The sequence below is a fragment of the Rattus rattus genome, chromosome 1 (assembly GCF_011064425.1).
Source record: "Rattus rattus isolate New Zealand chromosome 1, Rrattus_CSIRO_v1, whole genome shotgun sequence".
NCBI lineage: Eukaryota > Metazoa > Chordata > Mammalia > Rodentia > Muridae > Rattus > Rattus rattus.
In genome coordinates, this window is record NC_046154.1 from 156264862 (window position 1) to 156291391 (window position 26530).

The 26530-nt window shown below is 48.4% G+C and overlaps 3 protein-coding genes across 4 annotated transcripts; 2 read left to right on the forward strand and 1 right to left on the reverse strand.

The window, feature by feature from the left end:
• Positions 1 to 247: 247 nt before the first annotated feature.
• Positions 248 to 8482, forward strand: Mmp19 (matrix metallopeptidase 19). Of its 2 annotated transcripts, none has more exons than XM_032909236.1 (9): positions 248 to 288; positions 912 to 997; positions 4219 to 4349; positions 4684 to 4899; positions 5432 to 5677; positions 6255 to 6380; positions 7187 to 7351; positions 7493 to 7620; positions 7758 to 8482. In XM_032909236.1, the coding sequence occupies exons 3-9, from the start codon at positions 4259 to 4261 to the stop codon at positions 8121 to 8123; spliced, it is 1338 nt and encodes a 445-aa protein (XP_032765127.1). In that variant the 5' UTR covers positions 248 to 288; positions 912 to 997; positions 4219 to 4258; the 3' UTR covers positions 8124 to 8482. The 2 variants fall into 2 exon arrangements, with proteins under 2 accessions (XP_032765127.1, XP_032765120.1); XM_032909229.1 differs by lacking the exon at positions 248 to 288 and adding an exon at positions 301 to 473.
• Positions 8483 to 9279: 797 nt separating this feature from the next.
• On the reverse strand, positions 9280 to 13584 carry LOC116906544 (transmembrane protein 198-like). Its single transcript, XM_032909250.1, has 4 exons — positions 12430 to 13584; positions 11220 to 11801; positions 10634 to 10791; positions 9280 to 10509 (listed from the first exon to the last, which is right to left on the reverse strand). The coding sequence occupies exons 1-4, from the start codon at positions 12602 to 12604 to the stop codon at positions 10387 to 10389; spliced, it is 1038 nt and encodes a 345-aa protein (XP_032765141.1). The 5' UTR covers positions 12605 to 13584; the 3' UTR covers positions 9280 to 10386.
• A 1206-nt stretch (positions 13585 to 14790) lies between these two features.
• On the forward strand, positions 14791 to 26038 carry Dnajc14 (DnaJ heat shock protein family (Hsp40) member C14). Its single transcript, XM_032909264.1, has 7 exons — positions 14791 to 14955; positions 15411 to 16864; positions 21696 to 21802; positions 22246 to 22365; positions 24610 to 24770; positions 24859 to 24961; positions 25108 to 26038. Exons 2-7 carry the CDS (start codon positions 15455 to 15457, stop codon positions 25316 to 25318), a joined length of 2112 nt encoding a protein of 703 aa, XP_032765155.1. The 5' UTR covers positions 14791 to 14955; positions 15411 to 15454; the 3' UTR covers positions 25319 to 26038.
• Positions 26039 to 26530: the final 492 nt, after the last annotated feature.

Sequence of the window (26530 nt, forward strand, 5' to 3'; positions counted from 1 at the left end):
AAACAGCCTTGGGCCTATCCTAACCTCTCTAGAAACTCTGGCTCTCACACTGCCAGGAGGCAGACCCCAGAACAGTACAGAAAGTCATCTGGTTTCCAGCAGAGGGCTCTGGGGGTGGGGTGGTGATGTCAGGGGCATTTTTGGCTTCTGCTCTTTGGTAGAGCAGGAGTTAATGGTGAGTTGCAACATCTCTCTGGGCTGAGTCACCTCCCACTGTCCCCCCAGCCCCCATTCTCTACAGTTGAAGGTTTATAAAGAGGACCAGAGGCTGACAGCAAAGACCTGGAGGTAAGAGTCCCCTGCCTAGCCCTGTTCCTCCAAGTTCCCAGAAGTCCCAGGTCAGAGGGCTCAGGCAGCTTCTGGAACTCTTGTCTGCTGGGACCATGGACTGGCAGCAGCTGTGGCTGGCCTTCTTACTTCCTGTGACAGTCTCAGGCCGGGCTCTGGGGCCTGCAGAGAAGGAGGCGGTGGTGGTGAGTCCTCTGGGTAAAGGAGGGCTCAGAGCATGGGAATGACAGGGATACACATGCTACAATCTCCTCTAGGTTTTCCTCTTGCCCTCCAACCCTCCTGCCTCGCTCTACTTGCTCTGCCTCCTGGTCTCTGTGGCCCACCTCCTGCCCTTTCCTTGTCCCCTCCGAGGCACCTCACGTATGCACACAGTCCTTCTGTATCTATTCCTCATATCTGGCCTTTGGATTGTTTGTTTGAGAAATGGTCTCACTACATATCCCTGCCTGGCCCGGAACTTGCTATGTAGTCTAGGGTGGACTTGAACTCAAAGAGATCTGCTTGCTTCTGTCACCAGAGCACTGGGATCAAAGACATGCACCACCACACACAGCTTCCTGTAGGTCACTTGGAAGCTGTACCCTGAGACTAACCTTCTTTCAATCTGCATGTTATTATAGGATTACCTGTTGCAGTATGGGTATCTACAGAAACCTCTGGAAGGAGCTGATGACTTCAGGCTAGAAGATATCACAGAGGCTCTAAGGTGAGGCTTTAAGGTCACAAGGTGCAAACTTTCATAGCTGAGGTGTCAAGTTCTTCCCTCTCCCCAGGCCCACCTCTGCTTGACTCACAGCAGGGCCCTGTAGGACGATGATGTTACTCAGAGTGGTGGAAAGTGAAGAGAGTGGAGAGTTGGGATGAGGAGACACAGGTCAGGTGTGGCAGCACACAGCTGTGATCTCAGCACTGGGGTGGCAGAGACAAGCATTACAATTTGTAGAGTAGGGCTGGAGAGGTGCCTCAGGGGTTAAGAACACTGGCTGCTCTTCCAGAGGTCCTGGATTCAATTCCTAGCAACTATATGGTGGCTCCCAAGGATCTGTAATGGGATCTGCTGCCCTCTTCTGGCTTTCTTGGGTACTTGAGCTTATGTAAACAACATTTACTTACACAGAAACACACAGAAGAATGAGTATCTCCTCCATGCTCCCTTCCCACCTACGCCTCCAAGGTTTCTCTGGGTAGCTCTGGCTGGCTGTCCTGGAACTCACTCTGTAGACCAGGCTGGTCTTGAGCTTAGAGGTACTCCTGACTCTGCCTTTGTAGTGCTGGGATTTAAGTTGTGTGGCACCACCGCTGAGCTAAGAACAAAAGAGCTGGAGACTAACCTGGACCACACGATGAGAATTTATCTTGATTTTTACTTTTTGATTCTCACAGCGTAGCTTAGACTGGCCTAGAACTCCTAGGAATCTGGCTGTCTCAGCCTCCACTACACTATAGCTATAGGTGTGAGCCACCACACCGAGCTAGAGCCCTTGTCATTCCATGTTTTACTGTATTGCTTTTGACAGTTTCATGTATGTATGCGTGAGTATGTATGTATATGTATGTGTGCATGTGTATATGTATATATGTGTATATCTATGTATGAATGTATGTGTATGTGTGTGTATATGTGTATATATGTATGTGTGTATATGTGTATATGTATATGTATGCATGTGTATTTGTATGTATATGAATATATATCTATGTATGAATGTATGTGTATGTGTGTGTATGTATGTATGTATGTATGTATGCATGCATGTATGTGTGTTGGTCATTTTTGCCCCAATACCCTCTCATTCCCCTTCCATTCCTCTGGAATCTTTTCTTCTCTATTCTATTTTCTTTGTAACCCACTTAGTTTAAGTTGGGTTGTTTGTTTTAAAGCTTTTTTTTTTTCTCCTTTTTCTTTTTTTCGGACCTGGGGACTGAATCCACTGAGCTAAATCCCCAATCCTGTTTTAAAGCTTTTTATGACATTTATTGTTTTTGTATATCTGCATGGGTGTGGATGTGGGTGCACATGCCATGGTACACATGGGAAGATGAGAGGAGAAGCTGTGGGAGTCAGTTCTCTCCTTCCACCATGCAGGTCCTGGGGATTGAGCTCACATAGTCTGCTTTGGCAGCGAGCCCTTCACCTACTGACCCATCTCACTGACCCATTTTGATTTGAAAGTTTTGTTTTAGATTTATTAATTTTATTTTATGCATAAACGTATGTGCACTACATGCATGCTTGATGCCCAGGCTGGTCAGAAGAGGGCATCAGACCCTCTGTAACTGGAGTTAAGGATGGTTGGGAACCACCACGTAGATGCTAGAAACTGAACCTGTAAGAGCGAAAATTCTCATAACTAATGAGCCATCTCTCTAGTTCTCCATTTTGATTTTTTTTTTAATTTTTAATTAATTTTTATGTATATGAGTACAGTGTAGCTGTTTTGAGACACACCAGAAGAGGGCATCAGATCCTATTACAGATGGTTGTGAGCCACCATGTGGTTGCTGGGATTTGAACTCAGGACCTCTGGAAGAACAGTCAGTGCTCTTAACCACTGAGCCATCTCTCCAGCCCTCCCACCCCCATTTTGATTTTTGAGACAGAGTCTCATGCTATGTAGTGAGGATGACCTTGAACTCCTAATCCTCCTGTCTGCTGGGATCACAGAATGAGTTACCATGAATACACAGTCAGTCCTTGTCTCAAAAACAAAGCAAAATGAGGCTGGAAAGATGGCTTAGTGGTTAAGGGCACTGGCTGGTCTTACAGAGGACCCAAATTGGTTCCTAGCACTCACACGGCAGCCCATAATCATCTATGACTCCTCTGTTTTCTGTCTCTGTAGGCAATCCACACGGAATAGACTTATATACATGCAGGGAGTAGACTTACATACACTCAGGGAAAACACTCATATGCATAAAATAAAAAGAAATAAATACATCTTTTTTTTTTTTTTTTTTTTTGGTTCTTTTTTTTCAGAGCTGGGGACCGAACCCAGGGCCTTGCGCTTCCTAGGTAGGGCTCTACCACTGAGCTAAATCCCCAGCCCTGAAATAAATACATCTTAAAAATAAAAGCAGGGGTTGGGGATTTAGCTCAGTGGTAGAGTGCTTGCCTAGGAAGCACAAGGCCCTGGGTTCGGGTCCCCAGCTCGAAAAAAAAACCAAAAAAAAAAAAAAAAAAAAGCAAACCCGGGGTTGGGGATTTAGCTCAGTGGTAGAGCGCTTGCCTAGGAAGCGCAAGGCCCTGGGTTCGGTCCCCAGTTCGAAAAAAAGAACCAAAAAAAAAAAAAAAAGCAAACCCAAACAGCAAGGCATGCTGGCTCGCATCTTCAATCCCCATGCTGAGGAAATTAAGGAAGGAGTCTGAGGCTGGCCTAAGCTAGAGAGAGACCTTGTCTTGAAAGACAAACAAAATGAGAATCACAGCCAATGGACCTACCCAGGCCACAGCACTCCTTGGGAGGCTCTGTCCTTCGTAGCTAAAATATTGATAGTTACTTACAGCCCACAGGAGGTGCTACAGGTGTAAAGTTATGGATTGACGTTGTCCTGGTGCAGGCTGGGGGGGTGAGTCTAGCCGACTGAAGGGGGTTGCGTGGTGATTGTGCAGGGAGATGCTCCAGAGGTGACCAGGGAGTGGAGTTGAGGTGCTCACTAGATCAGAAAGTCAAAAAGTAAGGAGGAGGGGAGGAAGGCAACACTTCAGGGCAGTCTTCCTCAACATATCCTGAAAATGGAGTTGGAGTGCTGCCGTTTCTGCAGACAAAACTCTTAGTTGTGAGCACTGGAGACTGCAGTGTCCGCTTCAGCTTTTGTACCAGTCTTTGTCATTACTTTGGGCACAAAGAGGCCAAAGATTGATCCTCAATTTCCAGCCATTCTAGATCCACCTGCCCTTGTAGACCTCTCTCCCTCTCTTTCTAGAACTTTCCAGGAAGCATCTGAACTGCCTGTTTCCGGTCAGATGGATGATGCCACAAGGGCCCGTATGAAGCAGCCCCGTTGTGGTCTGGAGGATCCTTTCAACCAGAAGACTCTGAAATACCTGCTTCTGGGTGAGGACTGAGCTTGGGAAGGGAAGGAGAGGGCAGCCTGTGTTAGTGGCATTGGGATAGTCTGGAGTATTCAATAACACCCCCCTCCCCTTTTATTATATAAGTACATTGTAGCTGTCTTCAGACACACCAGAAGAGGGCATCATTACAGATGGCTGTGAGCCATCATGCGGTTGGTGGGGTTTGAACTCAAGACCTCTGGAAGAGCAGTCAGTGCTCTTAACCACTGAGCCATCTCTCCAGCCCTCATTACCTTAAGAAGGGCACTGAGTACCCTCACCCTGGGCGGCTCTCCTGCCTGTGTTTCTAACTTCACTTTCGGTCCCTTTACCAGGCCACTGGAGAAAGAAGCACTTGACATTCCGCATCTTGAACGTGCCCTCCACCCTCTCACCCTCCAGAGTCCGAGCAGCCCTGCATCAAGCCTTTAAGTATTGGAGCAATGTAGCCCCCCTGACCTTCCGGGAGGTGAAAGCTGGTTGGGCTGATATCCGCCTCTCGTTCCATGGCCGCCAAAGCCCATACTGCTCCAACAGCTTTGATGGGCCTGGTAGGTACTGGTTCTTAGCTCTCAATTTACAGACCTCAGCAACAAATTGCCTCCTTGAGCTAGTTACTCTGGGACCGTAAAGTTGAGGTTGTCGGTTTTGTCTGCCTATACCATGTACTCTGAATGCAGAGGTGCGCTTCTCACCTAGTGGGTCCTTACAAAGTCTCCTCTTTCAACCTTATGCCTGGCTTTCATTTAAACTTCTCTCAAACTTCACCTGAGAGGGTACTGGGACACAGAGAAAAGAGTGGCTGGGGAGGTGAAGCTTCTGTCTTGGGCTACAATGAGGGATGCCTGGGAAATCTGGAGCTACTAGGTATGGTGGTATACCCTGCATCTCACGTAGCTCAGGCTGACACGAAGCCCACTATGCCCCTGAGGCTGATCCCGAGCTTCCGCTCCGCCTGTGTCCACCCTCCAAGTGCCGTGCTTACAGGTGCTTTATCACTTTTGACAGCCCCGTGAGTATAGAGCCCGCAGGGTGTGCTCTGTCAGCGTAGGCGCTAACGTTATTATCTTTTCTTCCGTCCAGGGAAGGTCCTGGCCCATGCTGACATCCCAGAGCTTGGCAGTGTACACTTCGATAAAGATGAATTCTGGACCGAGGGGACCTACCAGGGAGTGAACCTACGCATCATTGCGGCCCATGAGGTGGGCCACGCCCTGGGACTTGGGCATTCCCGATATACCCAGGCACTCATGGCGCCTGTCTACGCTGGCTACCAGCCCTACTTCAGGCTGCATCCGGATGATGTGGCAGGGATCCAGGCGCTCTATGGTGAGCATAAGAGTCAATCTGAATAATGACTCCAGGCTCCAGGAGACAATACTAGCTTTCATGGTGTGAACTGGCTTGGCTTCTTTCTCTTCCGCTGCCCAGTTCTTTAAGCTATTCATCCTCAGAAACCGTCTCCAATTCTGACTCTTTTATGTCTGATCACCCTTCCCGGACTTTCTCCCTCACACCCTAATTTTTTTGGTGGTGGCTGTTTTGAGACAGGGTCTCTGTTATGTAGCCCTGACTGTCCTGGAACTTGCCATGAAGCTCCTCGGGGCTGGCCTTAAACTCACGGAGGTCCACCTGCCTCTGCACCCATTCCTGGTGCTGGGTTAAGGGCACGCATCACCATGCCCAGCAACCCCATTCTCGAAGATGCAGAGTATACATTCTTGGAAATTTCCTCCTTGCTGGTGCTTCTCAGAACAAAGCTGTGTCTCCTGTATATCCTGGCCACCAAGGGAAACTTCTTAAATTTCACTTCTTCTTTCTGTGGGGCCATTGATGAAAATGTATAGCAGACAGGCAGAAAGGCTGAGTGTTTGGATTTCTTACCTTGTTTTACTTCACCTCACAGGCAAGAGGAGGCCGGAGCCAGAAGATGAGGAGGAAGAGATTGAGATGCACACTGTGTCAACAGTGACCACAAAACCCAGTCCCATGCCAAACCCCTGCAGCAGTGAAGTGGATGCCATGATGCTAGGTGAGACCCTTTCCCCAACATGCCGTTGACAGGCAATGGCGGCAGTCTGTTAACACCAAGGTCTAGACAAGGGGGGATGACATGGGACCACAACAGGAGCACTGGGGGTTGGACTCCAGGAAGTGGCTGGTAACCAGGGAAGATGTGTGTAGCAAAGGGAGGGAACACTCAGAGCCAAATTGAAAGAGGGCAAGGTAGTTGGGCAGTTGGGCAGTGGTGGCACACACATTTAATCCCAGCACTGGGGAGGCAGAGACAGGTAATTCTCTGAGTTCCAGGCCAGGTCTACAGAGCAAGTTCCAGGACAGTCAGGACGACACAGAAAAACAAACAAACAAACATCTGGGTAAGCATTTACCATGGTTGTCACCTTATAAAAACACATGTACTGGGGCAGTGTGGCACATGCCTTTGATCCCACCCAGCACTCGGGAAGCAGAGGCAGGTGGATCTCTGAGTTCAAGGACAACATGGTCTACAGAGTGAGGTAGATTATGAAGAGAAGCCCTGTCTTGAAAAACCAACAGAACACACAGGGAAGCAAAACAAAATGGGGTTCACTGTGATGCCTATTAGAGAAGGCTTTGCTCCTGGTTGGAAAAGTTGTAAAAGGTACCTGGAGTGGAGCACTAGGTCTTCAAAGGGGATGGTTGACTGACTGGAGGGCTGTGAACAACAAAGGAGAGGCTCATCTCTATGTCTTCCTTCTCTGCCCTTTTCATAACTCATCAGTGGCCAGTGAGGAAACCACCTGAGATACTTGAGAGTCATTCTCTTTAAACTTGTTGATATGCTTCTGCTCTCAGGGCCTCGGGGCAAGACCTATGCTTTCAAGGGTGACTATGTGTGGACTGTAACAGATTCAGGGCCAGGGCCCTTGTTCCGAGTGTCTGCCCTTTGGGAGGGGCTGCCTGGAAACCTGGATGCTGCTGTCTACTCTCCCCGGACACGGCGGACTCATTTCTTCAAGGGTAAGTAGGGTTCTTGGCTCATGTCTAAGGGCCTGGTCATTGTAAAGCTTTGGGTGGGGAAGGCATTGAGACGTTTCTGAGAGAGGGCTCAAAGGCCCATCTGCTGACGAGGTGGCTTGCTCTTCCTTTGACCACTCTCAGGAAACAAGGTGTGGCGGTATGTGGATTTCAAGTTGTCTCCTGGCTTTCCCATGAAACTCAACAGAGTGGAACCCAACCTGGATGCAGCTCTCTATTGGCCTGTTAATCAGAAGGTGTTCCTTTTTAAGGTATGACAGAACTCTAGGTAATCGTTTCTGAGGAGCGACAGTCTCACCCTTAAAGAGGCACCTTCTATAGTTTGGTTCAGCTTATAGAGTCCCAAAACTTTTTCCTCATTATCTTCTCCCCATCCACCCCAAATTAGGGCTCAGGATACTGGCAATGGGATGAACTGACCAGAACTGACCTCAGTCGCTACCCCAAACCAATCAAGGAACTTTTCACTGGAGTGCCAGACCAACCCTCGGCAGCTATGAGCTGGCAAGATGGCCAAGTCTACTTCTTCAAGGGCAAAGAGTACTGGCGCCTTAACCAGCAACTTCGAGTGGCAAAGGGCTATCCCAGAAATACGACACACTGGATGCACTGTAGTCCTCGGACTCCAGACACTAACTCATTAACTGGGGATGTGACCACTCCTTCAACCGTGGACTCAGTCTTGGACGTTCCTTCTGCCACAGACGCTGCCTCCCTCTCATCCTCAGCTAATGTCACCTTGCTAGGGGCCTGAGAACTAGTCAGTGTCTGCTCATTAGGGTTGTGCAGATGGGCACTTGACCTAGTGCCCCTAGATACTCCAATTCTGGATGCCACATTCCAGTGTTCCTAGAAGGTGACTGCTTAATTCTGAGTCATTCCCCAGTCCCCATTTCTTCTTGTCATATGGCTGTTTCAAGTGTGACATCTATTTTCTGGTGGAGGGAAATTGTTGATCAGGACACCCCCCCTCCCCACAGGGTCTCTCTACATAGCACTGGCTATGGTTATCGGCTATCCTGAAACTATGTATATGTAGACTAGGCTAACTTGAACTCACAGAAACCAACCTGCCTCTGTCCTGAGTGCTGGGATTAAAAGCGTGTGCTACCATGCCTAGCTGGCTTTTTTTTTTTTTTTTTTTTTTTTTTTTTTTTTTTTAAAAATGGTTTCAGGCATCAAACCCCGGCCCTCGGGGTTCTTCTGCCACTTTTTCAAATGGGGTTTCTCCCGTGTTCTAAATCCCCAACCCACTTTTTTTTTTTTTTTTTTCTTTTTTTCGGAGCTGGGGACCGAACCCAGGGCCTTGAGCTCGCTAGGCGAGGGCTCTACCGCTGAGCTAAATCCCCAACCCCCCACTTTTTTTTTTTTTTTTAAGATTTAAGGCATGTGCTACCATGTCTGGCTCCCAGCTGGGTCTCTAGCTGACCAGAGGCAATAGCCAACAGCTACACTATTGGACACCTGGGTTGTATACCTCACACATAAAGTGCAAGAAAATGTCATGGCCAGTAAACTGAGCTTGGGATCTGGAGTCCTTGAGCCACCTGACTATGGCTTTTGGCCAGCGAATTAACCTTGTCAAACCTTGGATTCCCTATTAACAAAATAAGGTTACTATCAATGTTACAGGATTGTTATGTAGATGAAATTCTGTACGTGAAGCGTCTGACAGATTCTGGAATGTTTGTGATTAGTAAAGGCTAGCTTCATGTCCTGGGACAGAACTGGGTGTCTGAGTGTATGTACATATATATATGTGTGTGTGTGTGTGTGTGTGTGTGTGTGTGCATTATATATAGTAGTGTATGTGACATGGGTGCCACAGCAGATCTTGAGGGGGCAGATTAGCTTTCTTGTGTGGTGCAAAGAAAGTCAAAAGCAGCAATAGTAGAGGCCCAGCTCCCCAGTTGAATTTTCAATGACATTTTATTCCCGAATTCCCTTGTTCTTCTTCCCTGTCATTACAGATCTGCTGCCCAGGGGAAAGATATGTTTTCTGTAATATGTCTGGGAAACCAGGACATAGACTTCAGTCAGGAGAGTCAGAGGAGGGAGAGTTAGAATGGTCAGTGGCTGGACCCGAATTCTGGTTTAGGAGCAAAGCTACTTTGAGAGACAGAAGGCACTTGACTACCGTGCAGCCCTAAGACCAGACTCCTCTGAGAAAAAGGACAAGGAGCCAGCTTTTGGAGAGAGGGTAGCTGAGGCAGATGCTGCGGTCTTCCTCCACTGAGGAGAGGGGGGAGCACCATGGAAGACGGAGCTTCCCACCGAGGTAGCAGGATTCAAGAGTATAGGGTCCAGGAAGAAAGGCCAACCAGAAGCCCAGTTACCCCCAGTAAGGAGCCTGGGGACTGGGAGATCTTGGAGCATTTCTGTGTCATTCTTCCTGCCAAAAAGCCTATCACTGGGTGTGGTGGTGCATGTGGTGACCAGCACTGGGGAGGCACAGATAGGCAGATTCCTGTGAGTTCAAGGCCAGCCTGGTCTACAGAGTGAGTTGTAGGACAGCCAGGTTACACAAAGAAGTCCTGCCATGAAACAGCAAAACCTCAACCAAACCAAACAAAACAAACAAACAAACAAAAAACCAAAACCAAAAACCAAACCAAAACCCCAAAACCCAAACGAAAACAAAACAAGTCTTTGAGACTGGGTTGTAGTTCAGTGGTAGAACACTTGTCTACTCTGGGCATCACTCTGGGTTACACCTCAGCATTAGAGAAAGTGATGACAAGCTGTTCTGGGCACACCTCCTAGGTTTGGAGTCAGTGTCTCTAGGGACCATGGCACCTCTGTTACTGGACGGAGGTAGGTGCTTGTACCTTTCAGTCTTCCCCCATCTTTACGAGAATTTCCTCTGTCTGTCTCCAAAAGGGCTGCTCTGGGCACAGAACCTATCCCTAAGTCCAAGAGGTAGGAAAATCTGTATGGGTCCTAAGGGCTCAGGCCCTGTGTATCCACTTGGCAATCTCCTACCCTCATCAGGGTGTCAGTGTCACTGGAGGGTAGGCTCAGTGAGGTGTGGTAAGGAGGACGGTGGAGCTGCAGTCAGAATCAAGGTCCAGGACGGTGTGGGGGCCTGTGGCCTGGGGGCTTGGTACCAGCTCAAGCTCACGGAGACTCTGCTGATAACTCTAAATGGGTACAGGGTAGAGAGAGAGTAGAAAAAAGGTTCTGGGTCAGAGCCCCCAGCTCATCCTGGCCATCACCTGGTTACCACCATCCCCTCCAACGAGGGTGTCCCAACGTCCTACTCACTGGAGCTGGCCTGTGAGCAGGGCTCCGGATGTTGGGGGGAAGCTGATTCCGACATCTGCCTCCACACAGTCCTGTCCCAGAAGGGGTCCGGTGCCTCTTCGCCTCTTGCTGATGGAGCCGAAGGAGCTGGAGGTGCCTTTGCTGGTGGCTCAAGATCACTGTTGGGGAGGAGGCAACATAGATTCAAGGGGGCTTCTTTAGGCCCTGAATACCAACCCCAAACAGAACCAAACACCACAAAAATCCACGTGACCCTACTGTTGTGGGTCTCTCAAGCCTCAACTTCCCTACGGTTACTGATTTTTCTTCTACGTTTTTCTCCTACCCTTCTCTGGCTCTCATAACCATCCTAAAATAACTCTGCCCTGCACCTCCCGGCAGTTCTTCTTCTCGTTCTACCCAGACCTCCTTTGGCTAGTTCAGCTTTAAGTTTCCTTCAGTGCCCTGCTCTGGTTGACGTGGGAATCCTCCCCAGCCCTCATCTCTCCATCTTTCCCTTCCCTCGAGTACAGGATGCGGGGGTGGACGTAGGGGCAGGTCGGCTGCTTTTTGTACCCCGGGGGTGGACGTAGGGGCATTAACTCACCATTGGTGTGGCTCCCACGCTCCTCAGCCATGAGTTTCCACTGGGCCAGCGTCCCAAGAGCCCCCAAGACTGGCCAGGTTCCCAGCAAGACCCAGCTATACCAGCAAAGAGGAGGCAGCTCTGGAAGTGCCTGCAGGCGTTTACCCAGCCGAGTGCCTAGGGCCAGTCCTTCCAAGAAGTAGTCAGCACAGGCCACCAGTACCGCAGCACCTAGCAGTGCTGTGCCCAGGACTGTGAACGGACGTGGCCACCGAAGTGTGAGCAGGGCTCCCAGCAGTGCCAGCCCCATCAGTCCTCCGACTGGCACCCAGGCTGAATGTGGCTGGTAGATGGGTTCAGTGCCCAGTAAGGTTCCAGCACCCAGGGTCAGACCTAGCAGGAGACCGGTCAGAAAGAGCCCAACACTGCGGACCAGCATGGTGACCAGGCCACAGAGGAGTCCAATGCCCAGGGCGATGCCTGCGCTCACCTCCAGGCTCAACTGTGTCTCCAGCACTCGCTCCTTATGGCACAGCAGGAAGATCACTAGAGCGCCTGACAGCAGACCGGAGAGAAACATCACTGCCTTGAAGCAGCGGTAGCCTGGGGAGGGAGGCATGAAGCACTGAGAAGCAGAAAGGGGGGTCCTACATGGATGGTTCTGGTGTATTGGGAAAGAACAGCTAACCAGGGAGAGAAGCCTGGAGCAGCACACTTTGGGAACCTCAAGGAAAGGACAAAGAAAAGTATATGCCCAGCGATAGGAGGACGGCATTCAGAAATCCTGAGGGGACTGGTTGAGAAACCAGGAGGTAGAGTGGATGCACCGTGGAAAGAAAGCAGGACAGTGTCTGTCTAGGTTATCCAGCAATGGTACATGGGAAATCACCACAGACTGATTCAGATGCTGGGGAGAGTTGAAATCTTGGGTCAGAAGGATAAACTAGGAATGGAATTCTGAGTTAGGAGACAGAGGAAAAGCCCATACTGGAGGCAGAGGTGAGAGCCAGAGGGTGCGGGCAGGCAGAATAACAGGAAGCTGGGAGAGGCAGTATGGAAAACTCCGAAGGTAGCCATCTCCTGAGAGAGGAGGTGAAGTGGCCTGGGAGCAAGGAGGACATTTGGCATTACTCTTGAGAAGAACAGTGTTTGGCAGCCCTCCCCAAGGCCCCGCCCTCACCGAGGCCCCGCCCTCGCCGAGGCCCCGCCCTCACCGAGGCCCCGCCCTCACCGAGGCAGCAGTAGATGATTCCAAAGCAGCAGCAAAGGGCACACACAAGGGCAGGGGCCAGGGCGAGGCTGTCCTGGGGTTCCAAGATGCATCTTGGGTCTGGAGGCTCTGGGAGTTGTTGATTAAAGGGCCTTGGGTAAGATGTTAAAGTCAGAGGCAAGGAGGCTTTCTCCATGGTCACAGAGTGGAAGGTTAGAGTAATCTCCTTTCATCCATCCATAGCTATCCGGCAGGAGTTGGTGAATCTGGAAGAGAACAGAGAGCAGGAACCACAAACCTTGGGGACTCTGTACTTCCATTTCTCTTGAAAAGTGACTTGTTCCAACTAAAAAGCAACTCCCCTCATCTGCAGTTGAGATTCAATACTAAACCCTGTTGAACCAGACAGGGTAGGGTTAATAACGTGAGGAGAGGAATGAAGAGAAGCGGATGAGTCACCTTAGGGTCTCTGAACAACTGCTTACCACCCTGCAGGGCTGAGGAGAACCTAGACCTCTAGCTTCATTCAGCCCCAGAGGTCCTTCCTAGGCACAGGGGTGGTCGTTGGCTGCAGGCAGCCCCCAGGGCCACTGTACTCATTGCTCCCTAAACTCCTGCGAGTCGGAGCCCAAACACTGTGGGCTAAATGCAATCCCCGAGGAAGAAAGGGAACAGACATTTAGAAGTTTCAAGTAAGCACAGAGAGTCACCTAGTCAGCCTCTGCGAGATTTTGAAGTCTCGGCTTCATGCTGAGATGGAATTGTTGGGGATAGCTGAATACAGCCCTACACGGAGGAAGCAGGCAGGCGCCTTGCCCTTCTCCTCATATCTTGGTATCCACTTGCTACTCGCCTCAGACTCACATGGGGATTGTTCCACCCACCCTCTCATCCATGCACGCCTGGGCTGCCAATGGGATTTGATTCTGATCCTGAAGGATCACAGAGGAGAGGCTGGCACTGGGATATTATTGCAGAAGTAGGGTGGTGAGGATGCACTTTCCTTCTGCTATTGAGGCTGAGGATTGGAGAACTCCCGGGGCTCTTCTCAATCGCTTAAGAGTCTGGGACGCAAAACAAGGAGAGGTCAGGAAGGGTGTTAACTACTCACCACCCTGCAGGGCTGAGGAGAGCAAAGGGGTGGAATTGCTTCCCTAGACCTCCAGCTTCCTTCCAGCCCAGAGGCCCTGGGCGTAGGGGTGGCTGTTGGCCGCAGGCACACTCCTGGGTCACTGGGCTCGTGGCTCCCTAAATTCAGGCAAGTCGGAGCCCGAACCCTGTGAGCTAAATGCAATTAGCTTGTGGGTGGGGGTTTGTAGGGGAAGGAGACAGGGAGTGTGTATGGGGGGGGGAGATGACATCACGGGGCGGGCCCCCTCAATCTTTACCTCTGTGTATGGGGGAACTCAGGCTATCCACTTCTCTAATCTAGGACGAGGGACCCCCCCAACCATACCAATGAAGAGTTTTGTGATGACCACCAAGACTAAGACGGAAGGTCTCTGAATGCTAAGGAGATTAATTAACAACTTTACGTTTTCAAAGCCCAAATGGGGTCCCAAAGCACCCGCTGGTCCAACTTGGTTTCTCCCACTTCCCAGAGAATTAGAGTATTGTCTTCTGGAGAACCGGGTGGTCGGGATCCGGGATGTGCAGAGGGTTTTTAACTAGTGCTGGTTGGGGGTATTCATGGGGGTGAAAAAAACTTGTGGAGCAAGACGGGCTTGGCAGGGACACTGACAGAACTGTAAGGTTTTAGGAGTGCAGAGGAGAGGTTCCAACAGGGTCTGCTAGGGATGGGGGAGCGTGCTGGCGTCGACCCAAAGCTTACTATGTAAATGAAATGCAAAGCAGTATGCAGATGACTGCGGGGTTCTGTTACGCTGGGCTAGGTTCTGAGCTCTGTGGAGCCAGATGCCCTAGCCGCATTCCCTGTCCCGGCCCTTGCGCTGTGTTCGCAGGAAGCCGATCAGCGGCCTGGGAGCTCGCCAGCTGGGTCCTGGAGAAGTGTTGCGTGTAGTTAGGGGGCTGGCTAGTCCGGGACACACATTTCTCAGCTTCCTCTTGGCTGGGCAACCGACAGGGAAGGGTCTGGGCCTACAGGGTCGCCGGCTCCTCTGCGTTCCCTGGGTGTCTGCACGCCAAAGACGGTGTGTGGTTCGGCGGTTGCCCCTCATCTCCGTTTCAGCAGTGACAAGGAATATAATACGCAGGCTTCAGCTCGCTTACAGCGGGACCTGCGTGGAGGTCGAGGGCACTTTAAGGGGTGGGGCCGGATGTTCTAGCACTGCCTCCTCGATTGACTCCGCGCCAGCTGCGTAAGCTGGCGCTTTGGCCAACCGCTTCTCTCTTTCCTTCCCCGGTGACCCCGGAAGTGGAAGTAGGCGGCCGTGGCGGGGACGGAAGGCGGAAGCGGAGCGTGAGCGGGAGGCGGAGCCGGGGGAGCTGCTCTTGTAGCTCCCCCTGGCCTCAGGCGCAGCTGCTTGAGGGGGGGGAGGAGTTACCGCGGCTCTTCGGTACGTCGCCTTCGCCCCTGGTGCCCAGTCGGTGGGTTCTTAGGTGATCTTTTGCAGGGGCATCTCGAAGCTCCGCCCTCAGCTTTTCCTCTAGATCTGCACGGTCCCCACCCTTTTCTGACAGATTGCGGCCTCCCTCTTTCAGGCAGTCTTTTTTCTAAGAGTAATCTCCCCACTCCCCGACCACACCCTTTGCGGCACCCCCCCCCGCCCCCTTCCCATTTCCAAGATTGGTGATTGTTAGCTTCCTGGGGAAGGAAGAAAAAAGAAAGATTTAGGGGGTAAGGGGGTTTCTGAGATCGGGGTTGGTGCAAGCAGGTTTGTGGTCAGTCTAATTTACGTTTATTGTTAGGGTTTGCGAATATCCGTCCCCAAAGAATTTGAGCTAACACTGTCTGGGGAGTGGATACATTGACTATGTCATTTTGAGATTGTTTAATTCTTGGTTCTATCTTTGACCGTTCCCAACTTGATATCCTGTTACAGGCAATGATGGCAGTGACCTAAAATCCTCAGGAAGCCCCGGGGTCATGGCCCAGAAGCACCCGGGAGAAAGAGGGTTGTGTGGAGTCCACCACAGTGGTGGTTCCTCCCTCACTACATCAGGATCCTCTGTGGACCCCGAAATACTTTCATTCTCAGGACTCAGGGACTCGAAAGAGACTGCTCCTAATGGTACACGCTGCCTCAAAGAGCACTCCGACCCTAAGTACACACAACCTCCAAACCCAGCCCACTGGTCGGATCCAAGCCATGGTCCTCCAAGGGGTCCAGGACCACCTAGAGAAGGAGGCTACCCTGATGAGAGCGAGACATGTTCGGAAGAGTCAGGAGTGGACCAGGAACTCTCAAGAGAGAATGAGACTGGGTACCAGGAGGATGGGAGTCCTTCTTTTCTTCCCATTCCATCTGCTTGTAACTGCCAGGGAAGCCCTGGGGTCCCTGAAGGGACTTGTTCTGAGGAAGGAGACGGCTCTTCTAGCAGCTTTTGCCACCACTGCACCTCTCCAGCCTTGGGGGAAGATGAAGAGTTAGAAGAAGAATACGATGATGAGGAACCTCTTAAATTTCCCAGTGATTTTTCACGTGTGTCCAGTGGAAAGAAACCCCCGTCCCGAAGGCAGAGGCACCGTTTTCTGACCAAGGAGGATGTTCGGGACAGTGGACGCAGAGATCCCAAGGCCCCAGGCCGTCATCGGCTGGCCCGAAAACGAAGTCAGACAGATAAGCGCAGAGGCCTGGGACTGTGGGGAGTAGAGGAACTATGTCAGCTTGGACAGGCAGGCTTCTGGTGGCTGATTGAACTGCTGGTATTGGTGGGAGAGTATGTGGAAACCTGTGGCTATCTCATTTACGCATGCAGGAAGTTGAAAGGCAGTGACCTGGACCTTTTCCGAATCTGGGTGGGGGTCTGGGCCAGGAGATTGGGGGGCTGGGCCCGAGTGATGTTCCAGTTTCTAAGTCAGAGCTTCTTCAGTGTGGCAGGGCTGTTCATCCGTTTGCTTAGGGTAGTGGGTGCTTTCCTCCTCCTGGCTCTAGCCCTCTTTTTGGGGTGTCTGCAGTTGGGCTGGAGGTTTTTGGTGGGACTGGGCGACCGGCTAGGCTGGAGGGATAAGGCCGCTTGGCTGTTCTCGTGGCTGGATTCTCCAGCCTTGCATCATTTCTTGACTCTGCTGAAAGATAGCAGACCATGGCAGCAGCTGGTGAGAGTAATTCAGTGGGGCTGGCTAGAGCTGCCCTGGGTCAAGCAGAGGACTCAGAGACAGGGCACTGCCCATGTAGCTAGCGGGCGATACTGCCAGCCTGAAGAGGAAGTCGCCCGACTCTTGACCATGGCTGGGGTTCCTGAAGATGAACTAAACCCTTTTCATGTGCTGGGGGTTGAAGCTACAGCATCCGATATTGAACTAAAGAAGGCCTATAGGCAGCTAGCGGTGATGGTGAGTATCCTTTGCTTCTTCTTGTTTCTCTTTTCCCATATTTTCTGTTCCAGGTTTTAGGGAGTGTAGAGTTGAGGGAAGGTAAGCAGGAGGCCAACTTGAAGCTGGAGGATTTCCTTCCCTTGTTTTGTTTTTGAGGTAGGGTTTCACTTTGTGTACAGGCAAACCTGGAACCCATGGTTTCTCCTGGCTCCATCTGTGAGTGCTGTGACTTACAGGTTTTGCCACCATGCCTAGCTAAGGGGTAGCATTCTTAGGAAAGAGTCATAAGGCCGTTTCTCTGACTAGGAATCTGACTTTTCTCCATCTTAAGTCTTTAGTCATGAGGTCTTTTTTGGGGTGTCGGGGGCATGTAATATAAAAGGAAGGGATTGACTTATACTGCTACAGCTAAGTGAAGCTCCTTTACTTAGGGTAGGGAGGAGCCTAGTCAGACAGTCACTTAGTCGCTGTCACCTGAACAAAGGGATACTTGTTTTGTTTTGGGGTATGGCTTTGCTGTGTAGCTCCAGCTAGCCTTGAATTTGTGATCTTCCTGCCTTTGCTTTGGAAAGGCTGGGCTTACACAATAGCCCCATGAATGGTAAAAGAGGAGTTTAAAGAAACTATCTCTTTTAAAAAATTTATTTATTGGTTTTATGTATGTAAGTACACTGTCGCTGTCTTCAGACACACCGGAAGAGGGCATCAGATCCCATTACAGATGGTTGTGAGCCACCATGTGGTTGCTGGGAATTGAACTCAGGACCTCTGGAAGAGCAGTTGGTGCTCTTAACCACTGAGCCATCTCTCCAGCCCCCAAGAAACTATTTTTAAAATAAAACAACAAAAACTTTTTACCGATTCTTTGGAAGTTTCACATTCTGTACCCCAGTCCCACTCATCTCCCTGTCTGCTTTTACAAACTCCCACCTAAAATAAACACACACACACACACACACACACACACACAGAAAACAAAACAAAGCACAGAGAATGTCTCATTGTGGAAGCTGTGTCTTCACAGTGTCCCACAGTATATCCTCTGGCCACACATCTTCACGTAAGAGTTCACGGCAGTGAGTTTGGTTTGCGGTCTCTGACCTCTCACCCGGACTCCTCTGGGTTATCCTGTTGGCCCAGTGTCATGGGGACACTGCTGCTTTGGACCAGCAGGATCAGCCTTTTTGTGTGCTCCAATAGTTCATAGATGATGGGGATTTTGGGGTGGATCAACTCAAAGCCCTGCATCTGGACCTGCATACCGCCCAGGTACCCAGGGCCTTTGTTCATACCGTGTGGCATGGACCTCTGTGTGTCTGTGGCCCACCAGTGCTGTCTGGTGGAGGGCGGCTTTCTGTGCATCTTTCCTGCCTCTACATGGCAGTTAGCATGTCTCTGGATGTCTACTGACAAACCACTGCCATCAGCACAGTCCTGGGATACTGTGATGACTTCCTTGTCATTGACCTCAGCACAGCAGCCAGAGGTCCCAGCCCAAGGCAAATCAAGAAGAAATGATTTTTTTTTTTTTTTTTTTTTTTTAAATTTTTTTTAGGGGCTGGGGACTGAACCCAGGACCTTGCCTTCCCTGAGGCAAGCGCTCTACCACTGAGCCAAATCCCCAACCCCCAGAAATGATCTTTTTAGGTTTGCTTCCACACATGTGTATACACCACACGCAGCCTGGTACCCAAACTGATCAGAAGAATGTGGATCGCTTGGAGCTGGAGTTACTGATGGTTGTGAGCCACTATGTAGGAACTGGTACTGAACCTGGGTCCTCTGCAAGAGCGTCAAGTCTTTTCATCCCCTGAGCCACCTCTCCAGCACCAAAGGGAAAGTTCTTTTTTTTCTTTTTTTTTACGATTTATTTATTTATTATACATAAGTACACTGTGGCTGTCTTCAGACACACCAGAAGAGGGCATCAGATCTCTTTACAGATGGTTGTGAGCCACCATGTGGTTGCTGGGATTTGAATTCAGGACCTCTGGAAGAGTAGTCAGTGCCTTTTTTTTTTTTTTTTTAAAGATTTATTCATTTATTCTATATAAGTACACTGTAGCTGTCTTCAGACACACCAGAAGAGGGCATTGGATCTCTTTACAGATGGCTGTGAGCCACCATGTGGTTGCTGGGATTTGAACCTGGGTCCTCTGGAAGAGCAGCCAGTGCTCTTAACCGCTGAGCCATCTCTCCAGCCCCAGTCAGTGCTCTTAACCGCTGAGCCATCTCTCTCCAGCCCGAGATTTCTTACCATGGAGAAAATCTGTCTCTTCCTGGAGAGGCAAGTGTAGACCTAGTGTGGGAGTGCTCAGGATGTGCATGTGAGTTGTTATTCCAGGACCAGGAAGAAAACAGCTTCCGTTTTCTCGTGGTATTGGGGACAGAGTCCAGAGACTTGTGCATGCTAGGCAGGTGTTCTCCCACTGAGGTACGTACATTTTAAACTGAAAACAGGAATTTTAAGACCAAGAATATGGAAGGGAGGAGAAGAGGAGCATACATCAATATATGTGTATCATGCATATGTTATGATGAAGACATGATTGGTTTTGTTAACTGTGTAGGTGGGAGTTTTGATACACTATATACTTGAGGGAAATTATTATTTTTTGGCAGTGCTGGGGATCAGACCCAGAACCTTGCTCATCTTAGGCATGCACTTAGAAATGAGCTAAAGCCCCTAGCTCGGCTGTTGCTGTTTCTATATGTACAGGTAGAGCTACATTATGAATGTAAGTAATATGTATAAAGCTGCAGCTGAGGCCGACTTGTACTGAATCTATGGGTCTGGCTTGTTAAAACGTTTCTATTTTCAAATTACTATAGTGGCTGTGTGACATAAAGAGGAATGTGACATAAAGAGCCTTGGGTAAGGCTTTCCCAGACAATTAAAGATACAGGAAGACTCCAGACTTGATAACTTAGCAAGGAACTAGATTTGGGGGGAAATGCATTCCTTGGTGGTTGGCTTGGGATATCCTTAGAGTGGATAACAATTACTTTCCCCCTCAAGTTGTTACAATAGTAGTAGAACTCTTTTGTTCCACTTTCAGAACCTCTAGCAGATATCTTCTCTTGGGCAACATTATTCTTACTAACATTTCCAACTTCTCTTGGAGGAGTTGTCCCATTCTTTATGTACCCAGTTCTACTGCAAAGATCTCTCTTGCTCTGGGACAGAATTTCTGTTGGCTTTTCTTATACAAAGAAGGCTGCAGTGTGAATGTTTATTCATATTCAGACAAAGCTCGAGACTAGATTAGCTTAGATTAGTTTGAGACTGTGTAGTCTAGACGCAGCCTTTTGTTTGGTGTAAGTGATGATACTCATCTCTACTTCTGCTGGTGCAAATGGGAACACTCAGGGTGCTGTAGGAAGATGGGTTGTTATTTGTGGTAGAGAAAAGGCTGAGATTGTAACTGAAAGACTGATAGACTTTCAGTTCTGGAACAGAGAGGCAGACTAGTAGAAGGTTTCAGATATAAGGGTCTCTTAGTTACTCTTGTTGCCATGAACTTACAAAAGAAAGCATTTAATTGGGGGTTTGCTTATGGTTTCAGAGTGAATCCAAGACCATCATGGCAGGGAGCATGGCAGCAGGAAGGCATGGTGCTGGAGCAGTAGCTGAGAGCTTACATCTGATCTGAGGGGGAGGGGGAGTGGGAAGAGTCAGGGAGGTGGGAGTAGAGGGAGAGGAGACTGTCTTTGAACTCATGAACCCAGAGTATGGGATTATAGGAACAAGCTCATACTTCTAACTTTGGATGAGTTGGAAACGAATTGGGTTTGAAGGTGTAACATATTGGAAACTTTTATATTCAGACTGCTAATAAAACCAAAATGCAAGGTAGGGTGACTTACATCCCTGTTTGTCTGGGAGTAAAGAGTTTACTTATGCATGGGACTGGAGCTAATCTGGGCTTTATATGGGGTTTTTGTGTGTGTTGTGCTGTATGTGAATGTGCTCACACACGTGGGGGGGGTCAGAGGACAATTTCAGGTGTTGGACCTTGCCTTCCACTTTGTGTAGTCAGGTTCTTGTTTTCTCTCCATTGCTTATGTCAGGTTTGCTGGCTTCTGAGGATTCTCTTGTCTGCTTCTCATCTTGTAGGAAGGCTAGGATTATAGAGGCTTGATCTAGGCATAGTCCAGCTTTTATGTGGGTGTGGGGATTTGAACTCAGCAAGCACTTTTACCTACTGAGCCATCTCCCTGCTTCTTAATATATATTTTTATTTAATCCTCTTAAAAATCTATAACAGATAAAAATATTCAAGACCATACAACTTAAAAGGAAAGCCTGTATTTAAACTCAGATCTCTCTGCAAAGCTAGAGTAATTGACCATTAAGCTATACGGATTCTCCAAAGGATAATGAAAGAGAACTCTTTGATATAAGACTATCTTTGAGGGGGTGGAGAGATGGCTTAGTAGTTAGGAGCATGTGCTCGTAGGGGACCTAGGTTCAGCTCGCTCCCAGCACTCGTGCTGGACAGCTGTACCTACCTACAACTTCAACTGCAGCAGGATCTGTTAGCTCTTAAAAACCTTAAGGAAAGCTAAGAGGCTGCCTTGATGATTTAGAGGATAGAGGTCGCTCATGCAGAACACCAGAGTCCAGTTCCCAGGATCCACAGTGGCTCACAACTGCACAACTGCCTATAGTTCCCATTCTTGGGGATCTGACACTTCCTTCTGACCTTTGTGGGCACCAGGTACACACATGGTGTACATGAGTACACACACACACACACACACACACACACACACACACACACACAAAACCTGAGATAGGGGAGGGTTGGAATGGATTTGTGATGAAAATTTTCTGTGTTTTGCATAGGTCCATCCTGATAAAAATCACCATCCCCGGGCTGAGGAGGCCTTTAAAGTTTTGCGGGCAGCTTGGGACATTGTCAGCAATCCAGAGAGGCGGAAGGAATATGAGATGTGAGTTTGAAATGGGACATTTCAGATGAAGTAGATGGAAAATCCTCTCCTGGAAGGCCCTGGACTTGAGGGTGGAGGCTGTCAGGCAGAAAGAACTTAAATTCTCATTTTAACTTAGCCAGCAGCCTCTACAGCAGTGGTTCTCAACCTGTGAGTTGTTGACTCCCAACAACTGTTTTGCAAGGGTCGAATATCAGCTATCCTGCATATCAGGTATTTATATATTTTATTTTTAATATATTGCATAACAGTAGCAAAACTATACTTATAAAGGAGCAACAAAAATAATTTTATGGTTAGGGGGTCACCACAACACGAAGAACTGTATGAAAGGGTTACAGCATTAGTTAGGAAGGTTGAGAACTGCTTGCTGCTCTAGAGGCATCCAGACCTGTCTCTCTTTGTGCCTTGTACCCTGACTCACAAAGCCTCTCTCCTTTTAGGAAACGGATGGCAGAGAATGAGCTCAGCCGCTCGGTGAATGAGTTTCTGTCGAAGCTACAAGATGACCTCAAGGAGGCAATGAATACGATGATGTGCAGCCGGTGCCAAGGGAAGCATAGGTATGAGACATGGGGTGGGGGGCAGCTGCAGCTTAGGGGTGGTCACCAAAGACCCCCACGCCTCCCACTCTTACCTGCTACTAAGCAATTGAGGGCTTAGGGTTGAAGAGGCAGCTCCATGGTTAGGAGCACTTGATCTTTTTCCAGAGGATCCGATTTCGGCTCTCAGCACCTACAACAGGTGGATTACAACTGTCTAACTACAGCTCTAGCCAGACTCCTCGGCTCTGAGGGCATTTGCAGTCATGCACACATACTCAAAGGCACATATACAGATAACTTAAAAATGATAAAACAAATCTTCAAAACAAAAAAAAGATTGGAGTGGCTCAGCAGTCAAGTACTGTCTGTTCTTCCAGGGACCCATGTTTAATTTCTAGCAACTCTGGTGGCCTACAGCCATCCATGACACATTCCCAAGGGATCTGATGGCCAGTGTTCTTTTCTGACCTCCAAGGGCACCAGACATGTATGTGGTATACAGATGAACAAACACTCCTACATATAAAAAAAAATTAAAAAACAAAATAAAATATGGCACCCAGATTCTATCCATTAAAAAAAAAGGCATCGAAGTCCCTAGAACTGGAGTTGCAGATAGTTATGAACTACCATGTGGGTGCTGAGTCAGAACCATGTCTTCTGCAAGAGTGACAAGTGCTCTCTTAACTGCTGAGCCATCTCTCCAGCTCCTGAACGTTTTAAAAAAAAATCTTTAAAATTACATTTACTCATGTATATCCATTTGCTTGCATGCATATGTGTGTACACAGAGGTGCACATGTGGGGAAGTCCCAGGACACTTGTGGGAGTTTTCTTCTGCCACGTGGACCTAGGAGATTGAACTGTGATCATCAAGCTTGGTGACACGTACCTTTTCTACTGAGCCATCTCACTAGCCCAAATTTTTATAGTTACAGAACAAAATCTATAAAACAAGCATTTACATTTTTTTAAAATTTATCTATTAATGTTTTGAGTGCATGTATATATGTGTACCATGTATGTCTGGTGATTGCAAAGGTCAGAAAAGGGGTTTGGACTTCCTGTAACTGGAGTTACAGATGGTTGTGAGCCCTCATGTCAGTGTTGGGAACTAGACCTGGGTCCTTGGCAAGAGCAACAGTGCTCTTAACCCCTAAACCATGTTTCTAACCCCCCTTGAGATATTTTCTAACTACATTCATGGGAATGTCTGGTAGGCCTCACATGTAGTGGGATGATACTCTTAGCTTTTGAGTTGTGGAAGCTAGTGGTGTATTAATTAGTACATTCCAGAAGGGCTTCCCTAATAGTCAGGAGGCTGTGAGGTGAGACATAGGGGCAATGGATAGCTATCAGAAGGGTAAAGAGAGCCCAAGATAATTTGCCTATAGACCTGCAATATTCAGATTCCATAGTCAATATTTTTAAGATTTATTTATTTTATATATAAGTACACTGTAGCTGTCTTCAGACACACTAGAAGAGGGTATCAGATCTCATTACAGATGGCTTTGAGCCGCCATGTGGTTGCTGGGATTTGAACTCGGGACCTCTGGAAGAGCAGTCAGTGCTCTTAACCATTGAGCCATCTCTCCAGCCCCATAGTCAATATTCTAATCAATCACCTTTGTAAAATCTTTAACATAGGTATGGCTTTTTGGGGTGTATGTGTTATATAATAAGCAGTAAGAAAAAAAAGAAAGGCTTTACAAGGCCTTATAGGTAGTGGTTGTTGGAAGAGAGGAAATTCCTTAAGTTGTATAGCCACTGATAAGGTGCCCATGCCCCTGTAAGCAACCCTAATAAAACTGATTAGCTCACTCCCCACCTCTCAGCGAACATGGAAATAGAACAACAGTTTTAGGGTGTAATGGGAATGGGAGGGAGAAAAGAGAAATAGAGGGTGCATAGGATCAAAATACACTGTGTATATGTATGAAAATATAATCAAAGCTCTTTTTGTCTGTAATTGTTATATGCTTATCAAAACATGAAAGAAAAAAATAGCTTAAATATAGAAATGTGAAAGCAGAGTGTGGAAACAGACCCTTGTAGCATCAGTACTTGGTAGTTTAAGGTGGAAGCACTACATGTAAGTATAGCCTGGGCTACATACCAAGACCTCAAAAGAAGAGCGTTGAAGGCAGAGGCTAGAGAAGCAGGTATCACGGCTGAATAAAGGTAACTTTAGTGTTTGGGCCATCTTTGACAGTAATGACCACAGGAAAAGTATTAAGCAGTTATTGTGTTGGGCTGCAGGAGGTTTGAAATGGACCGGGAACCCAAGAGTGCCAGATACTGTGCTGAGTGTAACAGGTTGCATCCTGCTGAGGAAGGAGACTTCTGGGCAGAGTCAAGCATGTTGGGCCTCAAGATCACCTACTTTGCACTGATGGATGGGAAGGTGTATGACATCACAGGTACACTTCTGACCTCTAAATACAAGATCTTATTTCTTCATTTCATTTGCTAGGAATGAATGTTTTGGGTAATCGTCTCTTTTTGCAGAGTGGGCTGGATGCCAGCGTGTGGGCATCTCCCCAGATACCCACCGAGTTCCTTACCACATCTCATTTGGTTCTCGGGTACCAGGCACCAGTGGCCGACAAAGGTGATTCTTCTCTCACTTACTACTGTGTCAGTTGTGTGGTCTCAGATGCCTTGCTTTCTAGGAAGTTTAGGAACTGACCTGGTGTGTGGTTAATTTTTGTAGCCAACTGTAATGTCTCCTGCCTCATTATGTCTTTGCTCCCTCAGGGCCACTCCAGAGTCCCCTCCTGCTGACCTGCAGGATTTCTTGAGCCGGATCTTTCAAGTACCTCCAGGGCCGATGTCCAATGGGAACTTCTTTGCCGCACCTCACCCTGGCCCTGGGACTACTTCAACCTCCAGGCCCAACAGTTCAGTACCCAAGGGAGAAGCCAAACCTAAACGGCGGAAGAAAGTGAGGCGGCCCTTCCAACGATGACACCCCTTCTCTTCCTTCCTCAGTCAATGTCAGGGAGTCAAAAGGGCTGTGTACAGCACAGGATGGAGTTTGATTTATTTTAAAATACTTTAAAAAGGGAAACATTTTAAATTGTTCACTCAGTACTTAGAGGAAGCCCATGACCTCTTCTCCCCCTTCCCCAACACCCAGGAACGGAATCTTGTTTTCTGACAATACCAAAGAAATAGGAGGTGGCTAGAGCAAAGACTAAGGGTCTGGACCTAGTCTAGACAGTGCGTTTCTGAGGTGTGGGAACTGGGGACTTCTCTGGGGTCTGTATGCCTTTATCTTACCATCTGCTCTCAGAGCAGGTGAAACACGCCCCCTTTAAATGAGTGTATCTTATTTCTTAACCCACTGCAGGGTCAACCCTCCCACCCCCGTTTATCCTGTTACACTAGCTAAAAGAAAAAGCATGTACCCCTAATTTTGGAGATACAGAACTCAAGAGTGGAAACTGATTTTTTTTCCTCTGACTTTCACTTTATGGGTAAGCCACCTAACTTCAGGCTTGTTGCAAGGATGGCCAAAATTAATTTTTAAAAAGCAGATTTATGCCGTTCCCTTGGGTGAGGGGTTCCCAGAGGCCCCCTTGTTAGCCGAGGGTTTGTATTTTTTTAAGTTTGTTCATATTTGTATGTACATATCTATTTAAAGCCAGGGGTTATCTTTCTATAAATATATAACTGGCAACTTAAATCTTCCTTTTCTTCTTTACCCATGAGCTGGGAGTCCTGTTTTCTTTGGAGCTAGGGTCTTGCTGTGCGGACCAGGTTGGCCGCCAGCTTGCAGTGATTCTTGTGCTTGCCGAGGGCTAGGATTATAGCGTGTGCCTCTATACCTAGCTTTTGGGCTGCCTTTCTTCCTTTCTTTTTTTTTTTTTTTTTTTTTTATTCATTTATTCTATATAAGTACACTGTAGCTGTCTTCAGACACACCAGAAGAGGGCATCAGATCTCATTACAGATGGTTGTGAGCCACCATGTGGTTGTTGGGAATTGAACTCAGGACCTCTGGAAGAGCAGTCAGTGCCTTAACCACTGAGCCATCTCTCCAGCCCTGAGCTCTTCTTTTTTTTTTTTTTTTTTTTTTTTTTTTTTTTTTTCCGTGTCAAGCCAGGAGAGGAAGAGAGAGAGAGAGAGAGAGAGAGAGAGAGAGAGAGAGAGAGAGAGAGAGAGAGAAAAAGAGAGA